Source organism: Cervus canadensis, chromosome 30 (genome assembly GCF_019320065.1).
Source record: "Cervus canadensis isolate Bull #8, Minnesota chromosome 30, ASM1932006v1, whole genome shotgun sequence".
NCBI lineage: Eukaryota > Metazoa > Chordata > Mammalia > Artiodactyla > Cervidae > Cervus > Cervus canadensis.
In genome coordinates this window covers 15,795,998-15,820,218 of record NC_057415.1, presented here as the reverse complement: position 1 = coordinate 15,820,218, position 24,221 = coordinate 15,795,998, and the positions used below count along the sequence as shown (strand labels likewise).

Genomic DNA, 24,221 nt, shown 5'->3' with positions numbered 1-24,221 from the left:
GTTGGACTATAAAGAAAGCTGAGCGCCAAAGAATTGATGCTTTTGAACTGTGGTGTTGGAGAAGATTCTTGAGTCTCTTGGACAGCAAGGAGATCAAACCAGTCAATCCTAAAGGAAATCAGTCCTGAGTATTCACTGGAAGGACTAATGCTAAAGCTGAAACTCCAATACTCTGGTCACCTGATGCAAAGAACTGACTCATTAGAAGAGACTCTGATGCTGGGAATGATTGAAGGTGGGAGGAGAAGGGACGACAGAGGATGAGATGGTTGGATGGTATCACCAACTCGATAGCTCTGGGAGTTGGTGATGGACAGGGAAGCCTGGCGTGCTGCAGTCCATGGGGTCAGAAAGAGTTGGACACGACTGAGGGACTGAACTGAACTGAACTGAACTGACAGAAGATACATAAGCAGTAAATGTGGCTGGAAGCTTTTTTTTTTATCTCTTTAAGATACAGAGATCTCTTCATAGACTTTTAAGCCTCAAGAACTAGACCTGAGTCAATTAAAAATATGCTTCAGACAAAACTCACCTTGGTGGAAAAGGAGAAAAGAAGAACTTTATCTTTGTTTTTCCTGCAATGATTTAAAAGCTGCTGGAGAACCTGGAAAGGAACCACAAGAACATCAGTGAACATCACTTAAGAATTTTTTAAAAATTATTTTATACAATATAATCTCAGTAATCTTTGATAATTTCCTTCATTTTTTCCAAGTTTAAAGTATTAGATATCACATGAAATTCATCTTCATATTGTTAAAAATGAGGTAAATTAAATTGCTCAAGGGCTTAGTTCATCTCATCTGGTTTTAATAAAAAGGAAGCATTTTAGATTATGAGATGCATTTAAATGGATTAATTTAATTTCCAAAGACACTTTTTTATACTTACAGTATGTTCAGAAACTAAATTGCAGAACAGAATTTCTTTTAGGACTTGGGCCTGGATATCTATCTAGTATCAAGAAAACTAGAGATATCAAGGGAACATTTCATGCAAGTATGGGTGCAATGAAGGACAGAAATGATATGGACCTAACAGAAGCAGAAGAGATTAAGAAAAGGTGTACACAGAAGGACTGTACAAAAAAAGCTCTTAATGACCCAGATAACCGCAATGGTGCACTTACCTACAGCAAGACATCCTGGAGTGTTAAGTCATGTGAGCCTTAGGAAGCATTACTAATTACTAGGAACAAAGCTAGTGGAGGTAACAGAACTGCAGCTGAGTTATTTATAATCCTAAAAGATGATGCTGTTAAAGCGCTGTACTCAGTATGTCAGCAAATTTGGAATACTCAGCAGTGGCCACAGGACTGGAAAAGGTCAGCTTTCATTCTAATCCCAAAGAAGGACAATGCCAAAGAATGTTCAAACTACCATACAATTGTGCTCATTTCACATACTAGCAAAGTGATGCTCAAATTCCTCCAAGCTAGGCTTCGGCACTACATAAACCACATGTACAGGCTGGGTTTCAAAGAGGCAGAGGAAGCAGAAATCAAATTGCCAACAGTTGCTGGATCATGGAGAAAGCAAGCGAGTTCCAGAAAAACATCTACTTCTGCCTCATTGACTAGGCTAAGGCCTTTGACTTTGTGGATCACTATAAACTATAGAAAATTCGTAAACAGATGGGAGTACCATACCCCCTTTTCTGCCTCCTGAGAAACCTGTATGCGGTTCAAGATGTAATAGGTAGAATGAGACATCGAACAACTGACTGATTAAATATTGAGAAAGGCCTAAGACAAGGCTGTATATTGTTACACTACTTATTTAACTTCTGTGCAGAGTATATCATGCGAAATGCTGGGCTAGATGAATCCCAAGCTGGAATCAAGATTGTGAGGAGAAATATCAACAACCTCAGATATGCGTATTACACCATTCTTTTTTTTTTTTTTTTTTGCATAAAAGGAGGTTCTTTATTCAGAAGTTGATAAAGACTTCGTGACCAGAGGCTCACAGGAGCCTAACCCTGTGTGTCCCCTAGAAGCAAGGATTCAGGAACTGACTAACTCAGGGTTCCCAATGAACTTACAGGTCGTGAGTACCATGAGCTGTGCTGTGTGCTCAGTCGTGTCCGGCTCTTTGCAGCCCCATACACTGTAGCCTGCCAGGCTCCTCTGTCCATGGGATCCTTCAGGCAAGAAGACTGGAGTGGGTTGCCATTACCTCCTCCAGGTGATATGCGTATTATACCATTCTAATTGCATAAAGTGAAGAGGAACCAAAGAGCCTTTTGATGACGGTGAAGAGGAGAGTGAAAAAGCTGGCTTGAAACTCAACATTAATAAAAACTAAAATCATGGCTTAGTTGGGGCTTCCCTGGTGGCTCAGAGGGTATAGCATCTGCCTGCAATGCAGGAGACCCAAGTTCGATCCCTGGATTGGGAAGATCCCCTGGGGAAGGAAATGGCAACCCACTCCAGTATTCTTGTCTGGAAAATCCCATGGATGGAGGAGACTGATAGTCTACAGTCCTATACCTGGAGAATCCCATGGACAAGAGACTGACAGGCTACACTCCATGGGGTTGTAAAGAGTTGGACACAACTGGGCAACTCACACACACATACACAAGATCATGGCATCCAGTCCCATCACTTCATGGCAAAATGAAAGGCAAAATGTGGAAGCAGTGACAGATTTTCTTTTCTTTGGCTGCAAAAGCACTGCAGTGACTGCAGCCATGAAATCAGAAGACACTTGCTCCTTGAAAGAAAAGCTATGACAAACCTAGATAGCATGCTAGAAAGCAGAGACATCACTGTGCCTACAAAGCTATGGTTTTTCCAGTAGTCATGTACAGTTGTGAGAGTTGGACCATAAAGGCAACTGAGTGCTGAAGAACTGATGTTTTTGAATTGTAGTGCTAGAGAAAGAAGACTTTTTAGAGCCCTTTGGACTGCAAGGAGATCCAATCAGTCAATCCTAAAGGAAATCGATCATGAATATTCATTGGAAGGAATGATGCTGAAGCCGAAGCTGAAGCTTTGGCCATCTGATGTGAAGAGCCAATTCACTGGAAAAGACCCTGATGCTGGCAAAGATTGAAGGCAAAATGAGAAGGGGGTGACAGAGAATGAGATAGTTGGAGAGCATTACCAACTCAATGGACATGAATTTTAGCAAATCCAGGAGACAGCGGATGGCAGAGGAGCATGGACTGTTGCAGGTCCATGCTGTTGCAGAGGAGGACATAACTTAAGAGACTGAACGATAACAAATTTCTTTTAGTAAGTATTCAAATTTTTTTTTATGTAATAAAATGTGTTTAATTATACCTAGGTTCTAAAAACTCTGATATTTATTTTCTACAATAATCAGTCAGATATATACCTCTTCTCATTTTATCCCCTCTGTTTCTCTATTACAGTAAGTCCTGAATTCCAGATTTGATTTGATGCCAAAATGCCAATAATTTGCCCCCATATGCAGTGTGTTTAGAGAGGAAGCAAATAATCCAAAGCCTATGTAATAATAGTAACACTGTTATTTTTAAAACAGGCACTTACACATCTGGCAATGACAGCTCCAAACACTGTGGAAAAGAAAACCACAAAGGAAAGAAAAGAAATTTTCTGCACTAAGCATAAGGTTTTTCTGAACTATATAATGAAGACAACCCATTTTATTTATTTAAATGATAAATATATAAGCTTTTAAATACATCATCCTTGCATGTATGCAAACTGAAAGAACAACACTTTACCTTCATTTTTCCACTGTATTTTGGGTCAGAAAGTGTTTCAAAGGCTGCATCCTTGCTTTTTTGCACAAAATCTGGGAATCTGGAAAACACCTGATCACATATCCTTTTGATAAGTGTTTCCTTAAGGGGAAAAGGAAGAAGAAAAGAAATCTCAGCACTTTTAAACCTGTATACTTTGAAAATATTTATAAAAAATATATTTAGAAGGAATGTATTAGGTTGAAAGTTTTACCTTCTTTAACTCAAAATACCTTAAAGTGATATGTTAAACATGTAAGGCTTTGACAAGTTCTGAGATAGTGATATGGTTACTAATTTTACTATTACTTTTTTAAGATTTTCAAAATAAGGAACTGAATACTTCTCAAAGAGTAGTCTTTTAAAATTGCATTTCAAAGCCTCAAGCCTATCACACTAAAACAAAATATGAAAACATTATATAAAAAGCTTTTAAAAAGATCTTGTTATTTACATTGTGCTTTAGACACAACTGACACGACTAAAGTCAATGACTCCATGTGTGCCTAAATTTTGAAATTACTGATTTTTACTAAATATTTAATATATAGATTATTATAAAGCCTCATTTTAATACAGTAGATTAGATAATTAGATATATTATTAGTGGAATTAGGATGGACTCATCAAATATTTTTAGTTGGTAATATATCAAAAGTTATTAGGAAAATGAAAATAGTATGAACATATCAGAGGCATAAAAAAGATTTACTTTAAGGTTAACTTTTCTCACTCTGATTAAAAATTTAAATGCATAAACTTCTCTGACATCTACATTTAAAAACAAGCAGGTCAATTACCTCTTCAATTTCATACAAAGATAAGGATATTTGGCTAAGAAATTTTATACCAAATACACTAAATAGCATCACAAAGAAATTTAAAAAGCCAGTCCAAACCTGTTGTTTAGAGGTGCTAGCAGTCTGCAGTAATGCCACATGGTTAGCTACCTTCTGAAGGACAGCAAGGTAACTGAAATACAAGGTTTTCACTGTTTCGCCCTGTGAATTGGTCTGTAACCATAAAAGTACAGAAAATAAAAATAAGCAAGGGACTGACACGGCTATGTAACTAATTACACCAAAAATACATCACTTACAGTAATATTTATTATCCGGTTACTATCAGCACAACACATTATGAGAAAATAATGGTCAAACGATACACAAAATATCCATGAATCATTAACGTGGGATTGTACTTTTGGTCAACCACAACACAATGATGTTTTTAACAAAAGAGGAGAGGAAGTCCTCATTCCAGGAAATATATACAGCTTCTACAGATAAAAAAAACCACATGAGGAAAAGTTATATTAGCTGCTCTGATACTAGAATTGAGTACTATATAATCAAAAGTAAGACAGTAAAGATCTCATGTAATGTGCTTAGTCGCTCAGTTGAGTCGGACTCTGCGACCCCATGGACTGTAGCCTATCAGGCTCCTCTGCCCATGGGGATTCTCCAGGCAAGAATACTAGAGGCATTGCCATGCCCTGCTCCAGGGGATCTTCCCAACCCAGGGAGTGAATCCAGGTCTCCTGCATTGCAGGGGGATTCTTTTATCATCTGAGCTACCAGGGAAACATCCCATACTGAAATGCTTACCTTATAACAACAATTTCTCCTTTTTTGGCCACTGCTGCAGGTACAAGGCTCAGAAGATTGAAGTATCAAAGACACATCTTCAGTTTCTAATACCGTTTGATAGACAGCTTTTTGAAAATCTGTCAGAGAACAGTATACCATCTGTCAAGACAAAAAAGAAGGTAGTTATTAGTATTTTTATAGCAATGATAATTACAATGCACATCAGGTTTCACAGACTGTAAGAGTGAAAATTGCTCATAAACTGTAATTTTTCTTACATGATTAGCCCATGTAATCATTATATGGGCTTCCCAGGTGGCGCTAGTGGTAAAGAACCTGCCTGCCAATGCAGGAGACGTGGATCCTTGGGTAGGGAAGATCCCCTGAAGGGCATGGGAACCTACTCCAGTAATTTCGCCTGGAGAATCCCATAGACCGAGGAGCCTGGGGGACTATGGTCCATAGGTTCACAAAGAGTTAGACACTACTGAAGCAACTTTGCACATATGCAGGCACATCACTGTATAACAGAAGAATACAAGAAAATTTCTCCTAATTCTATGCTACAACCTTACCATAAACTATACAAATTATAACTCACTTTTCAAATAAATCTCACAGTTTGTTCTTTAATTTTAAAAACTCAAAATATGAAAAAGCTAAGTATGTGATTTCCTTATAAATTTCTCAACATATTACTGTGGGTCTTTTCAGCATTCCACATTATTAGCCCATCATGCAAATAAGTGATTAAAGTTTAGGTCAAATAAAAAACTAGAAAAGGAAAGATAATACTTAGTGAGTTACTTGAAAATTTGGAAAAAAAATTTAAAACATCCTATTACTGAAGATAGGATAAAGTATTTTTGCTACAAATTCCAAAATTAGTAAATATAAGAATTAAACAAATACACATGAAGGCAAAACTTATAAAATTGCCACCTTGTGCCCAAATTCAAGAAAAGAAGAAAACACAAGAAAATAATGCCACTAATAGGGGATACATTTTGCCTTATGTTTCTGGTAGTCTGGAAATTGGTAAAATTCTTCGCAATATAGCTGTATGTAATCAGGGTCATAAAACTAAATATATACATGGTAGGACTCTGAGGAATGTGAATAAGAGGGAAAGCCATCTATTTAAAAATATTTATATGTGTGTATCATTACTACAGAACATTACTGCAAAAAGAAGAAATATTGTGGATATAAGAATAAAAAGAGAATATTGAAGATAGGGTCAATGATTAAGGTATGGGGGAAATTCTGAGTTATTATTTTACCACAAGTTTATTAAGATGTAATTAACATATAAGTTTATAGTATATAACATTATGATTTGATATGTGTTTTTATTGTAAAATTATAAGCACAGCAATATGGCTAGTTAACACATTCATCACATCACATAACTACTTTTTGTGTGTATGGTGAGCACATTTAACATTTATTCTCAGAGGCAGGGACTTTTAAGATGATGGAGGAATAAGACAGGGAGATTACCGTCCCCTCCATAAATACATCAAAAATTCATCTGCATGTGGAACAACTCCTACAGAACACATTCTGGATGCTGGCAGAAGACCCTGGGGATTTCCAAAGGCAAGTCAGTCTCCACAGAATCAGACAGGGCAGAAGATAAGGATAAAAAAAGAGACAAAGGATTTCAGGACCAGGACTTGTGCCATGGGGAAGGGAGTTTTGAAGGCGGAAATGTTTCCACACACTCCGAAGCCTTCTCACAGGCAGAGTCTGGGAGGAGCTTTGGACCCTCAACAGGTGCTGGGGAGGCAAAATGGAGAGAATTCTCCACAGACTGTAACCAAACGACACTCCCCAGGCAAGAAGTGGCTTACATGCCCACAGCAGCGAGTGCAGGCTCAGCGCTCAGGTTTCAGGGGTCAGACCCCAGGGAAAGGACTGGCGTGGGCTGTCATGAAGATATTCTGAGGGTACAAGTGAAACACAGCTGACGGAGTACAGAGAAGAGCCTGGGCCCACCAGAGAGGCAAGAGACTATTGCCATGGGGATGCTCTAACTCTGCACATGTAGAATGCAGGACCCGCCTTCACAAGTGCCGTAGGTGGGATAAGCCAGCTGCAGTCTGTGACCCCGGAAGGAGAAAAGCAGGTGTGAATGCCAAAGGCAGAAGACAGGAGGCCACTATGGTTTCGACTCCAAGAGGTCACAGCTGCCACCATGCTGTGAGCGAGCACGGGTCACTGACCATACCTTCCTGGGAGCCTGAGCAGCGTGGCTCTCCTGAGGGACCCACAACCCAGGGCCAACCCCCCTGGGGAAGCACACAATCCACCCCAGACTTCAGGGATTTCCTGCAGGTCTCAGTCACGGCGGGCACTCCCCACACACACCCCACACACCCCAACTGTGTCCGCCCGACCCCTCTCTCTCCCCAGCCCAACGGAGCAAGTGAGCCCTAAGAAGCTGCTACTTTCACCCCCTCCTGTCTGGGCAGGGGACAGACACCAGAGGGCAGTCTACAAGCAGAGACAGGGCCAGAACCAGAGTGGAACACCAGGAGCTCTGCAAGCAAAGGAGAAAAGGGGAAATTGCTCCTGCAGCCGCAGAGGCAATGGATTAAATCCCCACAATCAGCCTGAGACTGTGAACTCTAGGGGCAGGTGTGGCTTTGGGGAGCAAGTATAAGCTGGAGTAAGGGAAGATCTGAATCTGAGCCAACCTCACACTGTCAACAACAGATCCAGAGATTTCCCTAGAAATATTGGAGGACTTTCTGAGTGGCAGATTGACTAGAGCACACTGTGTGGCGAAGTCAATGGAGAAATCATGAAGACATTCTTAATATCATTCTATATATATTTTTTCTTTTCCATATTGCTCTAATGTTGTTTATCTTCATTCAGTTCAGCCAGCCACTCGGTTGTGTCTGACTCTTTGTGACCCCATGGACTGCAGCACAACAGGCTTCCCCGTCCATCAACAACTCCCAGAGCTTGTTCAAACTCATGTCCATCTAGTCGGTGATGCCACCCAACCATCTCGTCCTCTGTCGTCCCCTTCTCCTCCTGCCTTCAGTCTTTCCCAGCATCAGGGTCTTTTCCAAGGAGTCAGTTCTTCACATCAGGTGGCCAAAGTATTTTCTTCATTACTCTTTTAATTTTTCTTTTTTATAATATACTTTTTCTTATTTTTGAAACATCTTATTTTTAAGTAAATTCATTTTATTTTCCTACTTTTATAGTACTCTTTAGTTATATTGTATTTTCCCATATTTTTGATTTTGTGTTTTTGCTAGTCTAGTTTTTAGTATTCATTTTCATGTTTATCTATTGGTTTGACTGCTCTCTTTTGACTCCTGTTTTTATCCTTTCTGTTTTTCCTTTCTCTTTTGTAAGTATGTGAGTTTCTTTGGGTGCTCTGGGCTGTTGAGTGTTGCTTTTACCATTATTCTTGGGGTTTTGTTTTCTGTGCTGTGTGACCTGTGAAGTCTTGGTGCTACCGTAAGGAGCTGGACCTGAACTCCCGAGGTGGGAGACCCGAGTCCAGGACTTTGGATCACCAGAGAACTCCCAAATCCATGGAACGTTAGTCAACAAGAACACTCCCAAAGGCCTCTATCTCAACGCTGAGACCAAGCCCCCCACAAAGGCCAGCAAGCTTCAGAGCCGCACATCTCAGGTCAAAACTTCAGCAAAACAGGAACTCAACTCTGCCCACTAGCAGACAGGCTGCCCAAAGCCATACCAAGCCAACAGACACCCCAGCACACTACTGGATATGGCACTGCTCTTCAGAGAAACAAGATCCAGCTCCATCAACCAGAACAGAGGCCCAAGTTCCCCAAAACAGGAAGCCTTCACAATCACTGGTCCAACCTCACCCATGGAGGTAGACTCCACAATTATGAGAAACTATGACCTTCCAGTCTGCAGAAAGGAGACCCCAAACACAGTAAATTAAATGAAATGAAAAGACAGATAAACAGGCAGCATTTGAAGGAACATGGTAAAAACTCACAAGACCAAATGAAGAGGAAATATTCAGTCTACCTGAAAAAGAATGCAGAAGAATGATTGTAATGATGATCCACATCTTGGAAATAAGATGGAGGCACAGATAAATATAATGAAGGGGGTGACTGAGAAGATACAAGCAATGTTTAACAAGAACCTAGAAGGAATAAAGAATAGACAATCAACAATGAACAACACAATAACTGAGATTAAAATTAAACTAGAGGGAACCAACAGCAGAATAACTGAGGCAGAAGAGTGTATATGTGAGCTGAAAGATAGAATGGTAGAAATAACTAAAGCAGAGCAGAATAAAGAAAAAAGACTAAAAAGGAATGAGGAGAGCCTCAGAGACCTCTGAACAACACTAAGTGCAACAACATCCAAATTATAGGGCTCCCAGAAGAAGAAAAAAAGTAAGGGTATGAGAAAGTATTTGAGGAGATTATAGTCAAAAATTTCCCAGACATGGAAAAGGAAATAGCCACCCAAGTCCAAGAAGCCCAGAGAGTCCCATGTAGGATAAACCCAAGGAAAAAGATGCCAAGACACATATTAATCAAACTAATAAAAATTAAACACAAAGAACAAATATTAAAAGCAGCAAAGGAAAACCAACAAGTAACATACAAGGGGATCCTTATAAGGCTAACAGCTGATTTTTCAACAGAAATTGTAGGCTAGAAGGAAGTGGCAGGACACTTAAAGTGATGAAAGGAAAAAGGTACAACCAAGATTACTCTATCTAGCAAGGATTTCATTCAGATTCAGAGAAGAAATCAAAAGCTTCACAGACAAGCAAAGTTAAGAGAATTCAGCACCACCAAACCAGCCTTATAGCAAATACTAAAGGTATTTCTCTAGACAAGAAACATAAGTGAAAGAAAAGGCCTATAAAAACAAACACAAAACAATTAAGTAAATGGTAATAGGATCAATAATTACCTTAAATGTAAATGGATTAAATGCTCCAACCAAAAGATATAGATTGGTTCAACAGGTACATAAACAAGACCCCTATATATGCTGTCTAAAAGAGAACCACCTCAGATATACGGACACACACAGACTGAAAGTGTGTGGCTGGAAAAAGATATTCTATGCAAATGGACATGAAAAGAAAATGGGAGTACCAACACTTATATGAAATAAAACAGATGTTAAAGACCATTATAAGAGATAATGAAGGACACTACATAGTGACTGAGGAATCAATTGAAGAAGATATAAGAATCATAAATATATATGCACCCAACACTGGAGCACCTCAATACATGAGGCAAATTCTAACAACTATTAAAGGGAAAACGGACAGAAACTCAATAATAGTGGGGGACTTTAACACCCCATTGACACCAATGGACAGATCATCCAAACAAAAAATTAATAAAGAGAAACAAGCTTTAAATAATACATTGAAACAATTGGACCTAATTGATATGTAGAGGGGATTTCATTTAAAAACAGTAGATTTCACTTATTTCTCAAATGCACATAGAACATTCTCCAGAATAGATCACACCTTAGGTCATAAATCAAGCCTTGGTAAATTTTTAAAAAGGGAGGTCATTTCAAGCATCTTTTCTGACTACAACACTGTAAGATTAGGAAACAACTACAGGAAAAAAGCTATAAAAAAAACTACAAACACATGGAGGATAAACAATATGCTTCTGAGTAACTTAGAGGTCACTGAAGAAATTAAAAAGGAAATCAAAAAATACCTAGAAGCAAACAACAGTGAAAACAAGACAATTCAAAATCTACGGGATGTAGGAAAAGCAGTGCCGTAAGAGGCAAGTTCATAGCAATACAATCCTAATTCAAGAAACAAGAGAAACATCAAATAAGCAACCTAACTCTACACCTAAAGCAATTAGAAAAAGACGAGTGGAAAAAAAAAGAGCCCCTGAAGTTAGTAGAAGGAAAGAAATCATAAAGACTGAAGTAGAAATAAATGAAAAAGAAATGAAGGAGATAATATCAAAGATCAATAAAACTAAATGCTGGTTCTTTGAGAAAATAAAATTGATAATTCATTAGCTAGGCTCATCGAGGAAAAAAGGGAAGGGAAGTGAAATGTTAGTCGCTCAGTCATGTCCGACTCTTTGTGACCCCACGGACTGTAGCCCACCAGGCTTCTCTGGGATTCTCCAGGCAAGAATACTGGAGTGGATTGCCATTCCCTTCTCCAGAGGATCTTTCTGCCTCAGGGATCAAACCCTGGTCACCGGCATTGCAGGCAGATTCTTTACCGTTTGAGCTACAGGGAAGTCCTACAAAAAAAAAAAAAAAGGAGAGGAATCAAATCAAGAAAACTAGAAATGAAAAAGGAGGTTACAACAGACAATGCAGAAATACAAAGGACAAAAATACTGTCAAAACAAAAACTTTCACAATGTATATGGAAACAGAAAAGACCTCGAACAGCCAAAGCTATCTTGAGAAAGAACAATGGAGCTGAAAGAATCAACCTTCCTGACTTCAGACTATACTATAAAGCTACAGTTATCAAGACAGTATGGTACTGGCACAAAAACAGAAATATAGACCAATGGAACAATATAGAAAGCCCAGAGATAAAGCCACACGCCTATGGATACCTTATCTTTGACAAAGGAGGTAGGAATATACAGTGGAGAAAAGACAGTCTCTTCAACAAGTGGTGCTGGGAAAACTGGACAGTTACATGAAAAAGAATGAAACTAGAACACCTCCTAAAATTATACACAAAAATAAACTCAGAATGGATTTAAGACTTAACTGTAAGGCCAGAAACTGTAAATCTCTTAGAGGAAAACACAGATACTACAGTCCTTGACATAAATCAGTGAGACCCTCTATGAACCACATCTTAGAGTAATGGAAATAAAAATAAACAAAAGGGACCTAAATAAACTTAAAAGCTTTTGCACAGCAAAGGAAACTATAAACAATGTGAAAAGACAACCCTAAAATGGGAGAAAATAATAGCAAATGAAACTACTGACAAAGAATTAACCTCCAAAATATCAATCAGCTCATGCAGCTCAATACCAGAAAAACAAACAATCCAATCAAAAACTGGCACAAGACCTGAACAGATATTTCCCCAAAGAAGACATATACATGGCCAATAAACACATGAAACGATGCTCAAATCAGCTATACTCCCATACAAAATAAAAGGTTTAACACTTGAAAAAAATAAAAATAAAAGAGATCCTCTTGAAAAGTCAAGTCCTCAAATTTTCTTATACAATTAATAGAATTTAGCTGTAATTTTCATGCAAACTCTTAACATTAGTTGTGCAAATATACACTGCATTCTACAGGAAAAGTACCTATTAAAAAGAAGCTTTTAACTATTTGTTCTGTAGTGAGAATTAAATTACCAAAGAATATACTGGATTATGGCCTTCCCTTGTGACTCAGCTGATAAAGAACCTGACTGCAATGCGGGAGACCTGAGTTCAATCCCTGGGTTGGGAAGATCACCTGGAGAAGGAAAGGCTACCCACTCCAGTATTCTGGCCTGGAGAATTCCATGGACTAAATAGTCCATGGGGTCACAAAGAGTAGGACATGACTGAGTGACTTTCACTTTCACTTTTCATACTGGGTGATGGGCTTCCCAGGTAGCTTGGCTGGTAAAGAATCTGCCTGCAATGCAGGAGATTGCATTGACCCAGTTTGATTCCTGGGTCAGGAAGATTCCCTGGAGAAGGGATAAGCTACCCTCTCCAGTATTCTTGGGCTTCCCTGGTGGCTCAGATGGTAAAGAATCCTCTTACAATGCAGGAGACCTGGCTTTGATCCCTGGGTTGGGAAGATCCTCTGGAGGAAGGCATGGCAACCCACTCCAGAATTCTTGCCTGGAGAATCCCCACGGACAGAAGAGCCTGGCAGGCTTCAGTCCATGGGGTGGCAAAGAGTCAGACACCACAGTGACTAAGCACAGCACAGCACATACTGGGTTATAGAGGGCACACAGTGTAAGATGGGCAAAATATGAACAGAAAACACATTAGGGCAAGAAGTTCTTTCTTCGTTGAGGAAGCATTACATCAAAAGCCTTCGTGTTCTAAAATAAGAGAAACGAGTTTAATGTATACTAATAATAGACCTGTTAGACAAAATGTTAGTAAAGTTAGTGAGGAAGATTTCTCAGGCTCGATTAATATTTTATGAAATTCTGCACATAATTTTTTTCACACTGAGTAAAATGCAAAAAACTGTAATCATAAAACACCACAGGAGATAGAGTTCCTCTTCAAAAGAAGTATTTTCAGAATAAATAAAACATGACAAGGAATTCCTAATACACACAAAAGTGGTTCTCACCCGATCTTCCTTCTTAGGCAATTGATCCTTGATTAGAGTCTTGGTTCGTCTGAGAAACCACCCAGACATCTTTCTTGCAAGCTTTTTCATGGCCTTTCGGCCAGTAGCTAGTTCCCTTTTGGTTGCTGTGTGTCTCTGACCATGTTCTACTGGGTCAGAAAACTGCTTCTTGAAGTGGCTCCTGCTACCTAATAGTCCTGGCACAGCCCTTTATAAAGGCAATAAGAAAAATGTTAAGGCTTTATTAAACTAATAAGAAACAGACTTCTTTTTGCTCTTACGAAGTACAATAAGTCACTTGTTTATTAAGGATAACAAAAGGCAAAAAAGCAGAATGTTCTTTATGACAATTTCAGTGAATAACTATAAGATGATGGGACTGGTAAATTACTTCAGATATTTACTTCAGGGACCAAGAGTAATACATAAAGCTGGGTTTTCAGGGGACTCTTTACTGTGCATACTATGTTTAGGATAAAACACCTCTGTAAACAGACAACAAATTTTTTTCAGAAACAAATAATTAGGAAAAAAGGTTAAGAAAGTAGAAAATAATTTTCTAAACTCACCAGTCCATAACACACCACAATTCTTTCATGTTGTTCTGAAGAATGGTTCCAGTGAGGCCAATTCGGACATTACATTTTAAAGCTTTCATAATTTCTGTTACTCTAGCCTTTGGATTCTTGATTCTATGAACCTCATCTACAATGATAGCTGACCATTCCAAACTATAAAGTGAAACAAAAAGGAAAAAAGGTTGAAAAAACTTCCCTTTCTTAGTCTACATAATTTTTAGAGGCCAGTTTTCTCTACCAAAGTTTTGGAGATTTTTCTTCTTTACTCTTTGATGATTTCACAGAATTTTCACTTAGTTGTTTAAATGATCACAAGTTTGGACAACCCATGAAAATAAAATGCATAGGGAGACAAAAGGGCAGAGATTCTGTTTAGGGACAATGAAAAGAAATAACTCATTTAAACATGACTAAAATCACAAAAGGAATCTTTTAAAAGTAATAAAAAAGAAAAATAAATATAAAATAAGCAAAATTTATAATGCTAATTAGGAATGAAAAATATCAATATAAACTCATGATTTCTGCAAAGTTGCACTACATAGCTCTGCCTGCTAAAAAGGTTTAGGATTGATTATTACCCCAATAGCAATGAACAACCACAGTGGTCTACCCACTAAACGGAAGCAGGATCCCAGGGAGAAACAGTTGGTCTCAGGTATGCAGCAAGGGAAACACTGGAGATTGAGAAAGCATGTCCAAAGAACACAGGAGCAAAACTAATTAGAAAATTAAAGCCTCATTAAAAATAATGACTACAGGGTAGTGTAAAACATTGAATATATAAAAATCCAAGGGTTGTGTGAAAAAATTCACTTTAAACTCTTATCTCATGCCATATATAAAAATTAACTCAAAATAGATAGTAGACCTAAAAAAAGAGCTAAATTATAAAAGTTACAAAATGCAGGAAAAATTCTTGTGACTTTGGGTTAGAGAAAAATTTCTTAGATCTATGACACCAAAAGCATGGTCAATAAAAAAAAACTTGTAAGCTGAACTTCATCCAAGTTAAGAACAACTTTTGCTCTTCCAAAGACATCATTAAGAAAATGAAAAGACATGATTCAGACATGCTACAAGAAAATATTTGCAAATCATAATCTGATAAAAGAATTTGCATACAGAATTATATAAAGAGCTACTACAACTCAACAGAAGTTAAAACAATCCAATTTAAAAGATGCTAAAATATTTTAATAGACACTTCACCAAAGAAGATATATAAAGGCCGATAAGTTGGTGATGGACAGAGAAGCCTGGCGTGCTGCAGTTCATGGGGTCGCAAAGAGTCAGACACCACTGAGCGACTGAACTGAACTGAACTGAAACACATAAAAAAGTTCATAATTAGAAAAAAAAAAAAAAGAGAGAGAGATACCACCACAAACCTATTTGACTGGCAATCAGGAAAGACTGACAAAATTAAGTGTTCGCAAGGAAAACTGGACACACTGCTTTTGGCAAAATACAGACATTTTTCTAAAACACTTTGGCTGTTTCTTAAACGGTTAAAACTCCTTATACCACTCAGCAATTTCATTCCTAGATATCTTTCCCAGAGAAATAAAAAATTTACATTTACTCAAGGATTTGTACATGAATGTTCACAGCAGCATTATTCATAATAGCCCCAAAGTGGAAACAATCTAAACGTCCATCCATTAGATAAACAAAATGAGGTACATACAATAGTATTGTTCAACAATAAAAAGGAACAAACTACTGAAACATGTTATAGGAGGAAACTCAAAAATGTTAAGTGAAAGCCTGATACAAAAGACTACATATTGTATGAAATTTACATGAAATCTCCAGAAAAGGCAATTCTATAGAGACAGAAAGCAGACTGGTGGTTGCCTAGAACTGGAGATGGGATGAAAGACTGACTGAAAACAAAAAGCTGTTTGAGGTGATGAAAATGTTCTTAAACTGGGTTGTGGTGATAACTGCACAACTTTCTAAGTTTACTAAAAGCCATTCTATACTTAAAATGGGTACATTCTATGGCATATCAATTGCACCTCAATAATCTATAAGTCCATACTGATAATCAAAAAACGGGGGTCGGGGAATGGGAGAGAAACTTTGTGGATGACCACTGTACCAATGTGTTAGTCTGAAAATTGGAAATGGCAGCAAAAGAATCAAGCATTCACCTTGCTATGTCAATTGAAACTGTGGATGATTTCTAACTGTAGGAGAATGCTGTTAATAAGTGTAGAAGAAATGATAAATTTAGGAAAACATTATTTTGAAAACCCAATAAAATAACTGATGCAGACAACAATAATTTCTGAATATTAATACCACTAAGCAAAAGGACTGAAGGACCAGAATATTTAACTAGTAGAAAAGTATAACCCCATAATTTACTGCTAACTGTAAAGGGAGAAACATATCTTTAAAATGAAGAGATCTGATGATCATCTCCTTAGCCTATGGGACAAACTTTGCAACCTTAACAGTAGAACAACATGACATTAACATTTCCTAATGTAACATAATATGAAGTCCACACTATCATTTATGAACTATTCTAGTCAAAAATGTCTGATCTGAATCTAATGAAGCCTTTAGATCAAAATCAGCTTACCAAAATACATGTGGTAGAGGAATACACAGCTCTTTGAAAAAGCAATCAGATAATCTGTGAGACACCCTAAGAGACAACTGGCCTGGTCTCCTCAAAATGTCTTACATTAAAAAATTAAAGTTGAGGGAATGTTCTACATTAGAAGAGACTAAACGGATTTAACAGTCAACACACATGTTAACTTACATCTTTCCAAAAAAAAAAGCACACATACAACCAGTGAATATAGGTATATAGATATTCATGTAGTATCACTTCAATTTTCCTATAGGTTTTCTTAATATAAAGTTGAATAAAGGAAAAGAGATTAAGAACAAAGGAAAAGAGGAAAAAACAATCACAAGATTTTAAAAGCAGGGAAGAAGATGAACAAAATAACTTACGAAACAGAGGAAGGCGTATCCCATGCCAGTAGCGGAGAAAGCCAAGAAACAATCTGATTAATGTTACTGAGTTCTTAAATGGTACGACCAGATGGTATAGAAACTGGATTAGATAAATGTTCAACACTGACAAAATGTGGTCCACTGGAGGAGGGAATGTCAAACCCTTCCAGGATTCTTGTTGCAAGAAACCCATGAACGGTATGAAAGGCAAAAAGATGTGATGCTGGAAGACGAGCCCCCCAGGTCAGAAGGTGTCCAATATGCTACTAGGGAAGAGGGCAATTACTAATAGCTCCAGGGACTGAAGAGGCTTGGCCAAAGTAGAAATGATGCTCAGCTGCAGTTGTGTCTGGTGCTGAAAGTAAAGTCCAATGCTGTAAAGAACAATATTGCAAAGGAACCTGGAATGTTAGGTCCATGAATCAGGTAAATTGGATGTGCTGAAGCAGGAGATGGCAAAAATGAACATTGACACCTCAGGAACTGGTGAACTAAAATGGACAGGAATGGGCAAATTTAATTCAGTTCAGTTCAATTCAGTCACTCAGTTGTGTCCGACTCTTTGCGACCCCATGAATTGCAGCACGCCAGGCTTCCCTGTCCACCACCAACTCCCGGAGTCCACCCAAACCATGTCCATTGAGTCGGGGATGCCATCCAACCATCTCATCCTCTGTCATCCCCTTCTCCTCCTGCCCTCAATCTTTCCCAGCATCAGGGTCTTTTCAAATGAGTCAGCTCTCCGCATCAGGTGGCCAAAGTATTGGAGTTTCAGCTTCAGCATCAGTCCTTCCAGTGAACACCCAGGACTGATCTCCTTAAGGATGGACTGGTTGGATCTCCTTGCAGTTCAAGGGACTCTCAAGAGTCTTCTCCAACACCACAGTTCAAAAGCATCAGTTCTTTGGCACTCAGCTTTCTTCACAGTCCAACTCTCACATCCATACATGACCACTGGAAAAACCATAGCTTTGACTAGATGAACCTTTGTTGACAAAGTAACGTCTCTGTTTTTTAATATGCTGTCTAGGTTGGTCATAACTTTCCTTCCAAGGACCAAGCATCTTTTAATTTCATGGCTGCAGTCACCATCTGCAGTGATTTTGGAGTCCAGAAAAATAAAGTCAGCCACTGTTTCCACTGTTCCCCCATCTATTTGCCATGAAGTGATGGGACCGGATGCCATGATCTTAGTTTTCTGAATGTTGAGCTTTAAGCCAACTTTTTCACTCTCCTCTTTCACTTTCATCAAGAGGCTTTTTAGTTCTTCTTCACTTTCTGCCATAAGGGTGGTGTCATCTGCATATCTGAGGTTACTGATATTTCTCCTGGCAATCTTGATTCCAATTCAGGTTATCATTATATCTGCTACTGTGGGTAAGAATCCCCTAGGAGAAATGGAGTAACCCTCATAGTCAACAAAAGCCTAAAATGCAGCACTTGGGTGCAATCACAAAAACGACAAATCTTGGCTGTTTCCAAGGCAAACCATTTCAACATCACAGTAATCCAAGTTTATGCCCTATTCACTAATGCCAAATGGTTCTGTGAAGACCTAAAAGACCTTGTAGAACTAACACCAAAAAATGATGTCTGTTTCATCTTAGGGGATTGGAATGCAAAAGCAGGAAGTCAAGAGATACTTGGAGTAAAAGGCAAGTTTGGCCTTGGAGTACAAAATGAAGCAGGACAAAGATTAATAGAGTTTTGTCAAAAGAACACACTGGTCATAGCAAACACCCTCTTCTAACAACACAAGAGTCAACTCTACACATGGACATCATCAGATGGTCAATACTGAAATCAGATTGATTATAGTCTTTGCAGCTGAATATGGAGAAGCTCTAAATAGTCAGCAAAAAAAAGACTGGGAACTGACTATGGCTCAGATCATCAGCTCCATATTGCAAAATTCAGGCTTAAATTGAAGAAAGTAGGGAAAACCACTAGGCATTCAGGTATGACCTAAATCAAATCCCTTATGATTATAGAGTAGAGGTGGTAAAAAGATTCAAGGGATTAGATCTGATAGACAGAGTACCTGAAGAACTACAGACAGAGGTTCGTAACATTTACAGGAGGCAGTGACCAAATCACAACAAGAAAAAAAAATGCAAAAAGGCAAATGGTTGTCTGAGCAGGCTTTAAAAATAGCTGAAAAAAAAAGAGAAGTGAAAGGCAAGGGAGAAAGGGAAAGATATATCCAACTGAATGCAGAGTTCCAGAGAATAGCAAGGAGAGACAAGAAAGCCTTCTTAAGTGAACAATGCAGAGAAAGAGAGGAAAAGAATAGAATGTGAAAGACTAGAGATTTTGCCAAGTAAATGATATACTAAGGGAACATTTCATGCAAGGATGAGCAAGATAAAGGAAAGAAACGGTAAGGAACTAACTAAAGTAAAAGAGATTAAGAAGAGGTGGCAAGAAGAACTATACAAAAAAGCTCTTAAAGACTGGGATAACCACAATGGTGTGTTCACTCACTTAGAGCCAGACATCCTAGAGTGTGAAGTCAAGTAGGCCTTAGGAAGCTTAGTACAAACAAAGCTAGAGGAAGTGATAGAATTCCAGCTGAAGTATTTCAAATCCTAAAAGTATTTCAAATCCTAGAAGATGTTAAAGTGCTGCACTCAACATGCCAGCAAATTTAGAAAACTCAGCAATGGCTACCAGACTGGAAAAGGTCAGTTTCCATTCCAATCCCAAAGAAGGGCAATGCCAAAGAATGTTCAAACTATTATACAATTGCACTCATTTCACATGCTATCAAGGTAATGCTCAATTTCCTTCAGGCGAGGCGTCAGCAGTACATGAACCAAGAACTTTCAGATGAATAAGATGGGTTTAGAAAAGGCAGAGGAACCAGAGATCAAATTGCTAACATTTGCTGGATCATAGAGAAAGCAAGAGAATTCCAGAAAAACATGTACTTCTGCTTCATTGACTATGCTAAAGACCTTGACTGTGTGGATCTCAACAAATTGTGGAAAATCCTTAGAGATGGGAAAACCAGACCTTACCTATGTCCTGAGAAACCTGAATGCAGGTCAATAATCAACCGTTAGAACTGGAGATGGAACAACAGAATGGCTCAAAATTGGGAAAAGAGTATGACAAGGCTGTATGGTGTCACTCTGCTTATTTAACTTCTATGCAGAATACATTAAGCAAAATGCCGGGCTGGATGAATCACAGGATGGAATCCAGATTGCCAGGAGAAATATTAATAACCTTAGATACGCAGATGAAACCATTCCAATGGCAGAAAGTGATGAGGAAGCAAAAAGCCTTTTATGAGGGTGAAAGAGGAAAGTGAAAAAGCTGGCTTAAAACTAAACATTCAATAAACTAAAATCATGGCTTCTGGCCCCATCACTTCATGGCAAACAGATGAGGAAAAGGTGACAGATTTTATTTTCTTGGGCTCCAAAATCACTATGGATGGTGACTACAGCCATGAATTAAAAGACTCTTGCTTCTTGGGAAGAAAGCTATGACAAACCAAGACCACGTATTTAAAACCATAGACATTACTTTGCCAGCAAAGGTCCATATTCAAAGCTATGGTTTTTCCATTAATCATGTACCTATGTCAGAGTTGGACCATAAAGAAGGCTGAGCACTGAAGAACTGATGCTTTCAAATCGTGGTGCTGGAGAAGACTCTTGGGAGTCCCTTGGACAGCAAAGAAATCAAACCAGTCGATACTAAAGGAAATTAATCCTGAATATTCATTTGAGGGAATGATGCGGAAGATCCAATATTTTGGCCACCTGATGGGAAGAGCTGACTCACTGGAAAAGACCCTGATGCTGGGAGAGACTGATGGCAAAAAGAAAAGGGGCAGCAGAGGATGAGATGGTTAGATAGCATCACTGATTCCCAGGACCTGAATTTGAGCAAACTCTGGAAGACAATGAAGGACAGGGAAGCTTGGAACACTCTAGTCCATGGGGTTGCAAAGAGTAGGACATGACTTAGTGACTGAACAACCACAAAATGTTCAACAGCCTGTTTAAGAAGTTGTTGGATCTCCTATATACTATTTCCTATTACACAAACTATCCCAGCCAGGACACTGTAAAGCAAGCAGGAGACAAAATACAACAAAATCATCATTTTTCATTATAGTAAATCAACAAGTGATGCTGAAAACTGAAATAAGTTTTAAGTTGCAGCATGAATGTGATCTTTGAGATACGGAAGTAAAAACTAAAAAGATAAGTAAAAGAATTGAAGGTGACTGTCTCTGAAGAAAAGGCAATGGTTGCAGCAGACAGGAATGAACTGTGTTCATATTTGACTCTTGAAATGAGTATATAACTTTGATAAAAATAAAGTAAAACATTAACAGTAATAACAAAAAGAGATACAGCTCCACTCCTATAGTGTTTATCTACTCTGTATATTGTCTATGATAAATCCTGGTCTATCATTTAGAACTTTCTCACAAAAATTACTTAGTATTTACTCAGATTGAATATAAATTATTTTGAATATTTGTCAAATAAAACTATTCAAACAAAGGAAAGCTGAATACCACAAAAGCTGAAACACTTTATTTTTCTTATTTTACACAGAAACTTGATTTATATTTACATTACTCTACTTTGGAATTTTTATTTAATATTTATAACAAACACAGAAAATAACCATTTAACACAATTATATGCCTGAAATAAGCAATGAAACAGAAATTATCCTGTATCAAAGACCTCACAGTCTAAAGGGGCAGACAGTCAAACAAAAACTAAAATATGACTGGTGCTAAGATAAATAAACTTATTACATTTATCTAACTGTAGAATCTCTCTTACATATTGAATTCAAAGTCAAGATTTAAACTTCTTTTTCACCCTGACTTGTTGCAGGCTTGTACAAGTTACTTAACTTCATGCCTCAGATTGTTCCTGTCTTCTGACAGTATATAGGAAATACTAACAGGCAAACTTATGAGTTTGTAAATGGAGTAAAATAAAATCCTAGAGCTTACAAAAGTGGTAGCTCTAAATCCACCACATTAAGTATAAATGAACTAAACACTCCAAATAAAAAGGCACAGATTATCCAAATGGATAAAAATGCAAGACCTGATAATATGCTAACCACAAAAGACTCACCTTAAAGAACAGATAAAAATTAAAAGCTGGAAAGTGATAAACATACAGCAAGGATAAGACTGTATTGTCTATATTAACATCACAGAAAATTTCATGATTACAGACATAAAAGGAGCATTTTTAACGATAAAAGGGTCAATTCATAAGGAAAAAATACTAATCATCGATATGTGTGTACCTAAGTACAAAGCTTCAAAATATATGAATTGAAAACTGATTGAAATAAAAGGAGAAATAAACAAATCTATAATTGTAATTGAAGATTTCAATATTCCTCTCTCAGAAACTGTAAACCAACTGGGAAGAAAATCAGTAAAGACAGAGAATACTTGAACAACACCTAACCAAACTGACTTTACTGATATTTATAGAACAGTATACCCAACAATGATAGAACAAACACTTTTTTCAAGCGTACATAGATCAGATAAAGGCAAATTATATTGTAATGGGATACCACTATATACACTAAAAACAAAAAGATAGATAATACCAAATATTGGTGAGTATATGAAGCAAATGAACTCTAATGGGTTGCTAGTTGGAGTAAAATGATACAACCACTCTGGAAAAATGGCTTCCCATCCATAAATCCCACTCTTAGGAATTTACCCAAGAGAAATTACAATGTATGTCAAAGAAATCTTACACATAAATATTACTTAAATGTTTACTTTTAATAACCCAAACCAGAAAACCCAAATATCTAACCTCAAATGAACAGGTAACAAAGTGTGATATATTTATAAAATGCAATACAATTCAGCATTAAACAGAATGATCACTGATACATTCAATGACACAGCAGATTCTCAAAAACATGAAGATGAGCAAAAGATGCCAAACACAACATTTCTGGGGGCTTGAATTCCAAAATCAAAGTGTTGGCAGGTTTGGTTTCCATTGAGGTCTCTCTCCTATGCTTGACCTTCCCTGGTGGCTCAGCTGGTAAAGAATCTGCCTTCAATGCGGGGACCTGGGTTCAATCCCCTGGGTTGGGAAGATCCCCTGAAGAAGGCAACAACTACCGACTCCAATATTCTAGCTTGGAGAATTCCATGGACTATATAGTCCATGGGGGGGTCACAAAGAGTCTGACATGACTGAACAACTTTCATTTTCTTTTCACTCCTATGCTTACAGACTACTGTCCTCCTACTGCATCTTCCTGTATCGTTTCCTCTGTGTATACAAGCTCCTGGCATCTCCTTCTCTTCTTCCAAGGACAACCAGGCAGACTGGCCTCAGTCCCCACCTTAATGTTTCATTTTAACTTAATTACCTTTAGTTACATTCCAAGGTCCTTGGAGTTGGGACTGGAACACATGAATTTGGACATAACAAGCCTCCTAATTGGACTTTCACCATTCAATTTGGCTCTACTCTGCACAAAACAGCAACATGATGACTTGTACAATGCAAATCTGATAATTTTTTATCATAATAATAATCATCTGAAAACACTTCAGGGAGACTCTATTGTTCTAAGGATAAAGATCAAAATCCTCTAAGAAGCTTTAAATAGTCTTATGATCTATTCCTTGCTTACCACACTGGTGGTGTTTCCTGGCCACTTCCCTTTTACATTCTAGGTATAGTGATTACATACACAAAGCATTACAACTGCTTTCATTTATTAAAAAGTGCTGTGACCTTTGTTGTCAGGAGGCCTCTGCAAATGTTGTTTGTTCCCTCTTGCTTGATTTTCCTACTCTTTCCTACTCTTACTCATCTTTCAATCCTCAGGAAGCTCATAGGTCATCTTCTCTGGGAAGCTCTCTGACTACTCTCCTCACTCTGCAGCAGTCAGGCTCCTCATGTGCTCCCATAACATCCTCTATTCCATATCATAGCACACACATGACTTCATAATTGACTGTATCTAGATTCCCCAC

The 24,221-nt window shown here is 38.0% G+C and overlaps 1 protein-coding gene across 5 annotated transcripts in view; it reads right to left on the bottom strand.

The window, feature by feature from the left end:
- Positions 1-24,221, bottom strand: part of ERCC6L2 (ERCC excision repair 6 like 2) — a 182,592-nt gene that overhangs the window by 111,580 nt on the left and 46,791 nt on the right. For all 5 annotated transcript variants that reach the window (XM_043453162.1, XM_043453164.1, XM_043453165.1 and 2 more), the window contains 6 exons: positions 14,216-14,377; positions 13,647-13,854; positions 5,346-5,486; positions 4,638-4,751; positions 3,721-3,840; positions 536-607 (listed from right to left, as the gene is read on the bottom strand). In XM_043453162.1, the coding sequence (XP_043309097.1) occupies positions 536-607; positions 3,721-3,840; positions 4,638-4,751; positions 5,346-5,486; positions 13,647-13,854; positions 14,216-14,377 (817 nt within the window). The remainder of the gene's footprint in view (positions 1-535; positions 608-3,720; positions 3,841-4,637; positions 4,752-5,345; positions 5,487-13,646; positions 13,855-14,215; positions 14,378-24,221) is intronic.